The following is a 13,515-nucleotide window of genomic DNA, read 5'->3' as shown; positions in this document are numbered from 1 at the left end:
CCTCGAAAAAGGTTTGGTTTTTGTAACGCCAATAAATATCGCAATCAATAACAACGAAAGGGTAACCCTAGGCCGCTGCTAATACATGGAAACAAGTCAAACAATTCATATCATATCAGACATTATGATTTTTAGTAATTTATCTTTCCCATTTGACGTGCTAGTCCTCCTAGAGTGACGCTGCATACTGTTTTTGTACTTTGCACACGCAACCATTCTCTCTCCCCTCTTGTCTCTCTCCCCCTCTCTCTCTCATCCCATTGACCACTACTTTGGTTGGAGCCGCACCCAGAAGTCTACACAGTGCACTCCCATCATCCTCTAGGGTTCTGCCTATCTCCACTGTTGATTCTCTTTCTCCTTTCTCTCTCTATACAACGATGGTGTGTTTCGGCAAGATAAGATTCGATGCTCTCTGAATCTCTCGTCAATCATCAGTCGATTTACTGTTTTTTCCGATTCGATTCGGCTGTGTTCCGTTCTCGAACCGGCCTAATTTGGAAGCCTTACTCATAGATCGCGTTGTTCGATTTGGAAAAGCGTTCGGTTTCTTGAAAATTCAACAAAGGCTGTTTCAGTAGTTTGAAAATTGAGTTTAGTGTTTGATTTGGATTTTTCATCTTTGGAGTTTTGGTGTTGCTCTGTTGGTTGGTATTTGTGTTGTATGTGTGATAAATCAGACGATATGGAGGATCGGAACGTGAATAGGGCGGGTGGTGGAATGTCGGATTTGGTTTTTGAATGTGTGATTCAGTACATACACGATTCGCGTGACCGCGAAGCGGTCTCTCTGGTGTGCCGGAGATGGTACGAGATCGATGCGTCGTCGCGGAAGCACATCACGATCGCTCTGTGTTACGCCACCACCCCGAAGCAGCTATGGCGGAGGTTCCGGCACCTGGAGTCGCTGAAATTGAAGGGGAAGCCACGGGCTGCGATGTTCAATCTGATACCGGAGGATTGGGGAGGGTACATCACTCCGTGGGTGGAGGAGATTTCCACTTCTTTTAGCTGTTTGAAGGAGATTCATTTTCGAAGGATGATTGTGAAGGACTCGGATCTTGAACTCCTCGCTCAATCGCGTGGTCATACTTTGCAAGTACTAAAGCTCGATAAGTGCTCTGGATTTTCCACCGATGGACTTCTGCATATCGGCCGGTTGTGCAGGTATTTGCGGCAAAAGTCTTGTGTAATTTCAATTGTTAAAAGTCATATGGGTCTTGTTTGTGCAACTGATGTCATTTGTTTTTGTTCTGATCTTAGATATTATATTGGAGTCTTATTTGAGACACTTTTTATATACTATTTTGTGGAATTTATTAGTTTTAGAACTTTCATTGCATATTCATAAGTATAGATGATAGATATAGGTCTAATGAATATTGTAAGAAATGTTCCTGATTTAAGAAAATTAATTCTTTGCTAAGAAGGAATTAAATTATTTGTTTAATTATAAGGAACGGTGGTCTTATTCTGTTTTGTTGTTTAACCTGAATGGGGTTCTTATGTTGGCTTTTATTTGTTTGGTGAGGAAAAATGTATCTTGCACTAGAAATTTTCTAGTAGAAAGAGAGATTTTTATTGAGAGCTTGTTGAGAAGACTAGATAAATATTCCCCAAGCTTCCATGTCATGTGTTTATTGTGAGTGAGAGATTATCAAATTAAAATTTCCCCACAGGTGTTTTCAGGAAGTACCTTTTATCGATACAAATTAAACCTTGTTTTCAAATTTAACAGCGAAACTTACCTTTGTTTGCATTGCTCTTATTATTTGTCTTGGATTTTTAGGTATTGTGTTGATGTCATAATTTTTTTGGTTTTCAAGCGACTTAAATCAATGGTCTGTGCCTATGTGTTTGTGAGAGAGTGTACTATTCATGAGATGCAGAGGTGTAAATTATATTTGGTTGACGTGCTTGTTTACTTGATGTCTTAATTCATAGCCTGCTGTCTGTGCATAATCTTTTTAAAGGTCGATTATGATGATCAAGAGATGAAAGGATGATGAAGATGATTATGACTTCGTCACTTGAAATTGCTGAAAATTCTACACTGGGGATTTCTTGAACTTGAATGCATTGTTTTATTATTGGAGCAATTGAATTGCTAAATAAGGTTTCAGAAGAAAACTGTACACCTTAGTAAAAAGGAGGAATTAGGCGTTTTTACTTGTTACCAACATGATTGTGTTTTTGTTTAGTTTTGTTATTTTAATGGACAAGATCATATATTTATTGCATATTTGATAATTCCTATTCTTAACATATAGAATCGTCTTTTATGAAGAAAAAAAAAGATATATAGAATTGTCATTGATTTGATTGTCTTGCTGTGTGAAGAGGCTGTGTATTCTATACTTCAGGACATTAGAAGCAGGTGAAAGATTTATCTTAAGTTCTATTAAAAAATTAACGATTTCTATTCTAAATTTAGCTTTTATGTTTTTCTTTTTGAAGTGCTTTTCAATGATCATTTTGCGGTGTGATTGGATGTAGCTGGTACCTTTCTCTTTTTATTTTATTTTTTCCCCTTCAACTTTGGAAGTACTTATTTACCTTTGCCTTTGGTAGTAGCACATCCTACTCTTTTTATTTCTTATTGAACTTCTAGTCTTTTATTTCCTCTCTCCACACACGCACATAATAATAATAATAAGGAAAATTTTGAAAAGGGGTGTTGAGAACAATTGTTCAATCACTAAGGTGGTTGGTACCATGACACCATAATAAAGTCATTTAAAATAGTTTAAGTAACTAATAAGAACGGGCTTTTAAATTAGTAATTTAGGTTTCAATTAACAGTAATGGATGCGTATTGTAATGAGTGGAACATAATGGTCATGAGCAAGCCATAATTTTATTTTATTTTTCCTCTCACCCAACACTCCTTACAATACACTGCTATAAATGTTTTAATACTAAAGTCCCTTAAATTTGGTTCTTAATGATTTCCATTAAATTTATAAAGACAATTTAATATGAGTAATATATTTATATTGGATTTCAAGTCTCAGCTAGAAATAAAATCTTATTATTTTTTTGCTTTTACTACTTTTCTTTATGACTACAAGTGCACTTAAACATGTTATATATATAGAAGTTCAATAAAGCATGTTCGAAAGCAGTTTATTTTCAATGTCACAGAAACACATAATGAAATGGAATGGTAGCTGAGATTACCTTTGCAAAATGCAATCCCTCCAAAAAAGGTAATTTCAAACTTTTGCTTAGGTTGTTGATGACATTCCAGTAGCGGGGTTTGAAATTACCTGGCAGCGAGTCAAATAGCGGTCTTTAAAGTTTAAAAAGTAGGTGAATATAAGACCTATGAATCTTATCACTGATTGCCATGCCAATAAGAGTTTTGGAAGTGGATTAGGGATGATGCCTTGTCTTAGTCAACTATTGTTGAAGAAATTTTAAAGGCTAACTGAAATGCTTGATGATCGCAGGAAAAACACAGTGATGTCTACACCAAGAATAATGTATATATACAAGTTGCACTGATGATTTGGGTATAGAGCTTTGAGTTATGTCATGGAACACTTTGGGAAGTAGTAATATAGCAGTTGCTAAGGAATGAAACAAGAGTATCAGTAAATTATTATTTGTTTCCTTATTTAGATGGGCTAATGTGAAGGTTTACAGGGAATGGCCTTCACACGATCATTTAAAATTTAAAGAGAGCATGAGGCTTGGTAGTTGGTACCGAACTAGATGATATAATGGGTTTTTTAGAAGGGAAATAAAGTATCAAATTATTATATTGACAGTCAAGGGATCTGTGGTTAAACTCTATAGTGCACGAAGGCAATCAAACGAGGAACAAATGAGTTGTCAAGCATTGATCATATAAAGCTTATTCATCCTTTTCTCTTTTGGTTTATGGGTGTGCTAATGCATATCTAGGATAGAGCCAAAAATGATTGTGCATGTGCCACACCATAAGAAGATTTTATTAAGGATGTGGCCATCAATAGTTCAAAATGGTGAAGAAAATTTTGTTTAGCCAACTTCTAGTTGCTTGAATTGCTGTGTGGAGTATGTTGTTTGTTGTTGAAAATCATTATATATATTTGTGTGTGTGTATATGTGTATATATATATATATTTTACAGTTTCTAATTTGATGTGAACCGATTTATATAAATTCGATTGGGAAGAAAACAAGAAACGAACCAACAAAGAGTCCCAACAGGTAAAGTGAAAGTTATATTAGAATGGCAAGTCTATCATTTTGTATCTTTCCTATATACAAGAAAGTTAGCTTGCCATTCACCGCCGCAATGACATAACCAGAAATCTACTCACACAGGTGGAGGGTTGTGGTTTGGGTGCACGCATGCGGGGGTGTTTCAGTCTTCTAGAGAGAGAGAAGGAGAAGTGGCTAATTTCATGGTAAAGATTAAAAAAAAAAGAAGAAGAGTTTATGGAGACCACTTTCTATTATTCTAAACTAATTGTACAAAACTCTCGTCAACTATAAACACTTTGGATGTTGCTCCTGGAATAAAATTAACTCCCCTTGAAGTATTGTAAGTTTGCAAATAAGACCAACAATCTAATCATCGTTAGGTGGCCGCTAAATGTGTCTTGGAAAATACTAAACCACCCTTAAGTTTAATTGCACGAAACCCACAGACTTGCATGGTACTCCGAAAGAAGTGGGCAATATGCAAATTTCTAATAGTTTTGGGGAGTTTTAAGAATTAATCGAAAAGGATAAATTGGGATTTTAAAGAAGCCCCCAATGCATTGGCTGTTTAATTTTTTCCTATGTCACTTGACTGAAGGGGGTTTCTTGACCGCCCGATGAACCCTGGGATAGAGAAATTCCATCTTTCTAGTCAAATTCTAGACCAGGGTAGTGGTATAATTTCTAGTCATATTCAAGACCAGAGTAGTGGTATTGCTAGCTTTTAACTGTGAAGTGTTGCTTGAGGTTTTTTTTCCAATTGTTTTTAAGACTTGCACATCTTTCACAATACTTCTTCCATAACAGTCATCCCCCCTCCTCTCTTGAGCAGTTCTTTGTACTGATAAGAAAACTGCAAATGAAGTTGCAGTGAGAGCTACATGCACTGTACAAGTTATTTCTTTTAAAGAAATTGCTGTGGGAACTGCTGCAGGTTACAAAGTAAATAATCTTTTAAAAATAAGATTGCAAAGCAAAAGAAACAGCCTAGTGGATACTCTCTTTACGTGTTTTGTGGTTGAATATAGTTCGTCCATAGTCATCCCTTCTTTGTCTCTGATGGCTATTCAACAATGGAATTTAGGGGAAAAAAAGAAAGAATAATTATTGTTTCTTGCGAACTCCCTCCTTCTGATTTTCTGATGGCTATTTAGCAATAGTATTTAGAAAAATAATGCTAATTGTTTCTTGCTAAAATTTTAATATCTTCAAATAAGTGACAAATGCCAAAAAAATGTGTTGAGTTTGTGAAAAAAGAAAAAAGAAAAAAATAAGAAAAAGAAAGAGAGAGACAGACATGTTTACCTTTTATTTGGCAGAAAGTACAACCCTGTATTCGACAGATTTGTAAAATGGGCTCAAGTAGCTTCTTTTCAAGCAAATGAATCAATTATGATAAAGTTTTTGAGTTGAGTTGCATGTTATTCATTTTAACAGATTATTTGATTTCTCCCGCTGCCACTATATGTAGGTCAGGTGATTGTGCAAGTTCTGTTCATTTCAGCTGTTAGAATGTGTTTCTATATGTGGTTCTACGATCTGAAGAATTTAAAAAACGAATTAACACTAATATTAATGTGCATGATGTTGTGCTGCAATATTGGATAGTTTTGGTTCTTTATTCATGTATTTTATTTGAACATATGTTTAGACTCTCCTTGTGCATCTAAGCAATCTTGGGGGTGGATAGCTGTGTTATATTATTTTGTTATATGGTAATCTTGTAAGTGTTTTTGTTAATAATTGTGCTTTTTTTGGTTATTTAATTTTGGAGAAATGGTTGTTGTGATTGAAATGATTGACATCTGGCTAAATGGTGCCTACTTAGAGATATAATATTGATACATCTTCTCATTTCTGTATCTAACCTTGTTTGTTCTTCCTCAGGAGTTTAAGAACCTTGTTTCTCGAAGAGAGCACAATAGACGAGAAAGATGGGGAATGGCTACATCAGCTTGCTTTGAACAACACAGTTCTCAAAATTTTGAACTTTTACATGACAGAACTTGTCAAAGTCAGTTCCCAAGACCTTGGACTCATAGCCAGAAATTGTCACTCTTTAGTCTCAGTGAAAATTAGCGATTGTGAAATCTTGCAACTTGTTGATCTCTTTCGTGCTGCACCTTTATTGGAAGAGTTTAGTGGAGGTTCCTTCAGTGAGCAACCAGAATCCTATTCTTCTGTATCATTTCCCCCAAGATTATGCCGTTTGGGTCTATCATACTTGGGAACGGACGAAATGCCCATCGTATTCCCTTTTGCATCCTTACTGAAAAAATTGGATCTCCTTTATGCTTTTCTCGATACAGAGGGTCATTGTCTTTTGATTCAAAGGTGCCATAACTTGGAAATTCTCGAGGTGAAATTTCAAAACCGTTTCTCTTATCTTTTGGTCATGTCCTCTACTTGTTCTATTTAACTTTTTATGCATGTGTTTCAGTGTTTTATACATTCACTTTTCTAGAACTGCTACAAATTCACCCTTTGTAGTTTCTACAAATAAATTGCACATGCTATTTGAATGTTGTTGCTTGCATTGCTCCTGTGATATTTGTAATCTTGATCGTAAGTTTTATTTTAAAGAATATCAAAATTAAGTAAATGACCTTTCCAGCTTCAAATCAAATTTGTAATATCGCCAAGTAAAACCATATTGAAATTATATTCATTAATTATTTAGGTAAATTGTGTTAAGACTTTTATTTTCTGATGAACAGACCAGGGATGTAATTGGAGATAGAGGATTGGAAGTTCTTGCTCAGTGTTGCAAGAGATTAAGGAGGCTCAGGATTGAGCATGGTGCTGATGAACAGGGATTGGAGGATGCGGAAGGTGTAGTATCACAGAGAGGACTAATTGCTTTGGCACAGGGCTGCCTTGAACTCGAGTACATGGCTGTACATGTGTCTGATATAACAAATGAATCTTTGGAATATATTGGCACATACTTGAAAAACCTGTTTGATTTTCGTCTCGTTTTGCTTGACCTAGAAGAAAGGATAACGGATTTACCACTTGATAATGGAGTGCGAGCCCTATTAAGTGGTTTGCATAATCTTAGAAGGTTTGCTCTGTATCTTCGGCCCGGGGGCCTGACTGATTTGGGCCTCTCTTATATCGGGCAGTACAGCCAAAATGTAAGATGGATGCTTCTTGGTAATGTCGGGGAATCTGATGCAGGGCTTCTGGAGTTGTCCAAAGGCTGTCCTAGACTGCAAAAGCTAGAAATGAGGGGCTGTTGCTTTAGTGAACAAGCAATGGCAATTGCTACGTTGCAGTTTACTTCTCTGAGGTATTTGTGGGTGCATGCATATAGAGCATCTCCAACTGGTCGTGATCTCTTGGCGATGGCTCGCCCATTTTGGAATATTGAGTTGATTCCTTCAAGAAAAGTACCTGTTCCGAATCTGCTTGGGGAAGTTGTATTTGTCGAGCATCCACCCCATATACTTGCATATTACTCCCTTGCTGGACAAAGATCGGATTTTCCGGATTCTGTCATCCCTCTGCGTATGTAAATATATTCTTTTTACAAGAGAGTACGTCTTTTCCCTGTTGCATGCACTCTGTTATGTGTCCTGTATCTTTTCTTCTCTGTAAGGAGGTTTTTCTTTTTCTTTTTAGATTATAGTAGTTCTGATCCTATTTCTGAACTTTTGCCCTGTAATAAGCTTGTGTTCGTCTGTAATTTGAAAATTCTTGTGCTCCACGTGTTCTCGTGGTAACCTATATTAGTTTTAATTTGAGTCAAATTTTTGTTAATTTAAATGCACAGAATTTTGGTGATCTTGTTAAATTTTGAATGGAAGGAAGATTGATTTTTATGTTGCATAATTTGTTGTTGTCATTGTAAAAGCTGACTGGGTTCTGCTTTCGAGTCTTTTCAATATCTGTATTTGCATTTCATTCTTTTAATAGGAGTCATGATTAACACATCTGCACTTGATACAACATTGTATGAAAATTGTGTAATAAAAATTAGCTGTGTGTGTTGTTGGCTGCATGATAACCACTCTTCTGGGCTCCCTAGACTGCCATTAAGAGGTAAATTAAAATTGAATCTATTGTTATCTTAATTGCCTGTAGTTAATAGATCATCCCCTTACTCATATATATGAGATTTGATGGAAATAATAATAACAATAATAATAATATTAATAAACCTATGATTGGAAGATCATCCTAGGACCTTTAGGGGCCTATGAAGAAGTGCCACAAAAGCTTTAAGATATCTTTCTGTGTGGTGAAGTTCTTTGCATTTGCTGAGCAATAAAGAAAAATACTGCTACAGAAAGATTTACTTTTTTACGTAACTTCTTTTGTTTCTTTCAATTTTAAGAAAGGAAAGATGAACCAAACTGTATATTTTAAGACTTTTATGTAAATGTATGTGATCTTTATCCACTCAAGGGTCTGACTAAAATTAGAAAAGAAAAAAAGAAGGAAGAAGAAAGTGACTGAGAGTGCTTTCTTGTGCAACTTGCAAAAAGGCTGCTCCAATGAAAAAATGATACAAAGTAGGTAGTTTTTGTCCTTTTTTCCATAAAAATCTAAATAAGAGAGAAATCATATTGCTCATTTTGCCTTGGACTTTTTTTAATGCTTAATGTGTGGTTTAGCAGCCCCTTAGCTCATAATAGTTGTAGCAGCAAAAATGGTGGTGGAAGAAAGCATATATGGCAACACAGTAATAGTATATTTAGGAATTATGATATGTTCATTTCAGTTGTTGTCTTTGCAACTCCTACTGCCACTATGATAGTGGTGTGCCCACTAGCATAAAACCTAGGTGAACCACAGAACCAGACTGCTATGTAGAGATTGGTGACTCATGAATATGGTGCCACTCATTTTTTTTTAATTGTTTTAAATATATATATATATATATATATATAAAGGGGTAAATTACATTGACCTCCCCTGATTTGGACAAATTATACACGGATAAATCGTTCATCGTTTATTACTTTGACCTCTCTTGAGATTTGGCGTGTGTGTTCAATGACACCCTTAGAGCATTTCCAATCGTTGTGTATATTTTTTTTGTGTAAATTTGATGTGTAATAATAGATTTACACAAAAATTTTGAATTATTTATTTTTAGCTCCAGTGGTTGTTTTATACCTTTTGTGTAAAAATATATCCCCCAATAACAATCAACCAGTGTCATGCCTGGACCCCGCATAATTTTACAAACCTACTGAATATAGGGTTGATTAATTAATGGAATGAGAAAGAGGGAGGAGAAAGGAAATATGCTAATGTGGCTGTGTAAAAAGGTTGTGTAAAATACACAACAATTTTACACATTGTTGATGTAACAGTGTATCTTAACAAACTCTTCGAGATAAATAAAAAATAAAAAATTTACACGTCATATGTGACAACGTATATTTCACACAAAAGAGTGTTTTAACAAACTGCTGGAGATGCTCTAAATATTTTTTTCCTGCAGATTTGTTGACCGAATTTTATAAAATGACAAACTTGTCCTTCCCTTGTATGAAAATCAGGGCATTATTGAACTTTTCACACTCAAATTCACTTTGGAACAAGATTAGGGATGTCAAAATAATAAATGCTTGAATGGTTCACCAGTGTGTAATTTGTCTAATCCTCAAAAAAGGGTCAGTGTAATTTACCCTATAAAAAAAATCGCAAATGTTTCTCTAAACTATGCCATCATAAATGATGAATTTTACATTTGGAAATTAGTTCATTCCTTCTTTTTTTTTTTTTGTTAAATGATCAATAAAGCTTTCACAAGCAAGGATAAAGCTCTTTTACTACTTTCTTTTTCTTTTACATAGCTGTTTCTTTTGTAAAGCATTCATTATCGGAAGGACCAACACAACAAAACAACATATGGGAAAAAGGTTTCTTTATCTGGAAAATAATTTTAAGAATTCAATCTTCCTTTTATTTTCCTAAAACTCTCTGCAAATAAGGGCAGGGACACTGTAAAACTAAGGATTCAAGTGATTAATTCCATTTGGAGAATTACTTTATAATCTTCCCAATCTCAAGCAAAAGTCAAAATTTCACTGCAAATGAGAACATCACATGTTAACACAGTTCCATTCCTCCCCAGCCTTTCTCTAGTTCAGTTAGGTTTCAAGAAAAAAAAAAAAAAAAAAAAAAAAAAAAAAAAAAAAAAAAAAAAAAAAAAAGAACTAAGATTTTTTCATAAACTTGCAAAAGGAAAAGGCAACAATGCTAGTGGAAAGTCTTGCCGCCATTGACATTTGGATGAGGGGGGTAGTGAGATACCGTAGAGTAAGGGAAACTGGATTGTGAAAGATAGAAGAATCAGGGACCACAACGATACTGGTACATGGATTGTTGCGTTTTATGAAGGATAAAGTATAAGATGCTGCTCTAAGTAGTGGAATGCAGACTCACTCTTTGACAAAAGTGATGGTGATCAAGCTTAGTCAATTTGGCCATATTGGATGCTTAAATCTAAAGATGGTGGAAAGTGTCCAAAGGAGGAAAAAAAATGGTATGCAATCAGATACACTCTTGAAGTTCATGGAGAGTGCGGAGTGAGTCAGCTAGCTCGGCCACTGCAGCACCTAATGACATGGCTGCTGATTAATTAACTACGATAATCCGGCTTTACTTTTGTGGAGTGTGCTAAACAATCACGTAATCATTCTTCGTGTTCGTCCTTGAAAGGTGAAAATGATCCTGGAAAATCTTTAAGTAATTTGCTATTTCATTTGTTCTCGAGAATAAGAAGAGATAAGGCTTCCCAGGACTCGTAAGCTTGAATGGTGTTATTTTGCCAAGTACTAAGCTCATAATTCAAGAAGCTTATCACACTTAATGCCTTTGTTCATGCATTACATGAACTACAGAACCATTTAAACATTCAAACAAGTTAAAATGTAGACACGAATTCAAGAGTTTCTGCAACTAAAAGTCGAAGCATGATATGAAATATATCACTCTGAGAGTTTGATTCACGACGTGATTAGCTCAAATCATTAGTAATGTAATCACATAACATCATGGCATAAGCACCGACATTGCAATTCTACTCAACAGAGTCGGAGTGGGCATTTCGACTTATTTTGACAACTACGAAGACTGCTGATCGACTCATTCAAGAATTTGGTACCTCGTGGATTGAATCTGAAACACTGAATTATGAGGTCCGGTACGAGCTCCATGATATGCACCCCCTTGCAGGTTAAGACCATGTGAAGCAACCTCATGACGATACTGCATGAACATGTTACCTTGAGTTGAGTCGAAAACCATCACTGATCCATCATTGGAGTGATTCCAGTTGGGAAATATTTTTGGTTTCCTTTGGGAGACCAAAGGTGGTGGAATCAGAGCAAACTTATTTGATGACGGAGATTCTTGATTGTCCGGTGAAGTAGTGCCGGTGAGATGGACAACTGTGATGTCATGGATGCTGGGCCGCCTCTTTTCCTTTCCTTCCGAGTTCTGCCTTATGAAGTATTTTTGAGCATGGCTAGCCACTTGAGTTGGTGTCTTGGAGACGACGAAATTACGGGAGATATTTCTCCAGTCCCCTTTACCATGCTTTTGCAGGCCCATCAGAAACCGCCTACACTCAATAATTCATGTCATGAGCAGCAAGGATATACTGCAAATACTAAATGTTGGACATTTCAAATTGCTACCCTAAAGCATAGATAGGTATTATATACGAAACCAACAAGCTTATGGCATGAAATTCATTTAAGTCCAGTTATAAAAGGCTCTTTGTTTTGCTAATGCAAAACAAACAAACAAACAAAAAGGTAAGGAAAGGAAAGGAAAGGAAATTTGAAACCTCAAATTTCAATCATTAGGGTTGTGTTGATCAACTCAAATAAGACTATAGCTGAGTTTAGCTTTTCATTTCCATAGAAACTTAACAGCATAAAAAGAAAAGAAGCTTTCAAGTTTACCAAATAGAGATACTAAGCTGCCTAGACAAACTACATGGTTATGAAGTGAATTCACCTGTGCTCTTCTTCTGTCCAAGGTACCCCTTTTCTCCTCTCCTGATCAGATGATCCACCTGTAGAAGATCTCTTTCTGAACATATCAAAGTCGCAATTATCCACAAACTCCAATGTGAAAGAGGAGGTCAAGTAGCCCGGAATTGGAATCAACCCAGCTTCTATATTATCAACATCTGCTGCCAAATCTTCGTACTGTTTCATCACATCTAAAACCGACTTTCCAGGTATCATCTCTGCCACTTTTAGCCAACGATCCGGACTGTGCTCATCAAATATTGCAAGAGCCTTCTCAAACCTCTTGTTCTCTTCCCTAGTCCATATTGTGCTCCTGCTCTCTTGCAACAACCAATTTGAACTCAAAATATATGAAGATGATGGATACAGGCCTTCCATTTCCACGAGTTTCGAACACTTCAAACACTCGTTCTCTCAAGACTAAAATCCTCAATTTTCTATGAATTGGAAGTTCATATCCATAGAATTGTTCAGTCACTCAAACTGATGACACTGAAGAAATATAGAGTGCGCAGAAAAACAGTGAGGATTTACAATGACCGAAAAGGCATTAAATTCAGAACCATTCACTGGAATCAGAATACCATTTTCTTAATAGCACAACTTGAAGAAATCTACGAAAGATTTCAGATTCAAGAGAATCTTGAAAAAGAATAACACAAAAGGCAATCGATCTTACTGCTCACAAATAAACTCTAAACCCTGTCAGTCACATATTATTGCTAAACCAAATTAACACTGGAAGAACCAAAGAAAAAATTAATAGTTAAAAGCAATACCCAAATTAAAGTTTTGAATTTGAGAGAGACATGAAATTTTGAAGAAATGAAGCTTCAAAAAGTGAGACTTTGCACTACAGCACCAATCTAAAATTTTTGAAGAAAGTGAAATAAATCATGGAATGAAATAAAAACCAAAACCCAGTTGAGAAAAGAGACTGATTCTGAAGAATCGAATGTGGACATGCGGGAAGGCACCATTTTCTTTGCTTACCTTTGAGGCTAAGGCAAGAAAGAAGATATAGAGTTAATGGTGAATGTGAATGGGGGGTTTTAGAAAAAGGTGGATGAGAATGAATCCAAAGGTGAGTGACTGACTGAGAGTTAGAAAGAGAAAGGAAGACACCAAAAATTTGAAGGTGTCTACTTGTGGGTTTTGATTGGAGATAAAATTATATGCAGGTCATATAAATGTTCTCTCTCTTGTTATTATACTAGTTTTTATAGGGAGTTGATTAGAGGGAGCTGCTCTCCAGTTTTGCTCCACTTGTCCGTGTGCTGAGATAATTTCACAATAGCAGGAGTCTAGTGTACTGGGCTAG

The 13,515-nt window shown here is 35.8% G+C and overlaps 2 protein-coding genes across 2 annotated transcripts; one reads left to right on the top strand and one right to left on the bottom strand.

Moving 5' to 3' along the window:
• Window positions 1–137: 137 nt before the first annotated feature.
• LOC132312136 (coronatine-insensitive protein 1-like) lies at window positions 138–7,956 on the top strand. Its single transcript, XM_059810389.1, has 3 exons — window positions 138–1,167; window positions 6,082–6,553; window positions 6,912–7,956. The coding sequence occupies exons 1-3, from the start codon at window positions 665–667 to the stop codon at window positions 7,710–7,712; spliced, it is 1,776 nt and encodes a 591-aa protein (XP_059666372.1). The 5' UTR covers window positions 138–664; the 3' UTR covers window positions 7,713–7,956.
• A 3,147-nt stretch (window positions 7,957–11,103) lies between these two features.
• Window positions 11,104–13,421, bottom strand: LOC132312139 (transcription factor DIVARICATA-like). Its single transcript, XM_059810391.1, has 2 exons — window positions 12,178–13,421; window positions 11,104–11,776 (listed from the first exon to the last, which is right to left on the bottom strand). The coding sequence occupies exons 1-2, from the start codon at window positions 12,570–12,572 to the stop codon at window positions 11,299–11,301; spliced, it is 873 nt and encodes a 290-aa protein (XP_059666374.1). The 5' UTR covers window positions 12,573–13,421; the 3' UTR covers window positions 11,104–11,298.
• Between the last annotated feature and the right edge of the window lie 94 nt (window positions 13,422–13,515).

Source organism: Cornus florida, unplaced genomic scaffold (genome assembly GCF_030987335.1).
Source record: "Cornus florida cultivar Cherokee Brave unplaced genomic scaffold, ASM3098733v1 CherokeeBrave_3.0.0_Hap2_Chr06, whole genome shotgun sequence".
Taxonomy (NCBI): Eukaryota; Viridiplantae; Streptophyta; class Magnoliopsida; order Cornales; family Cornaceae; genus Cornus; species Cornus florida.
Note: the sequence above shows the minus strand (reverse complement) of the source record. Positions and strands in the feature narration are given on the sequence as shown.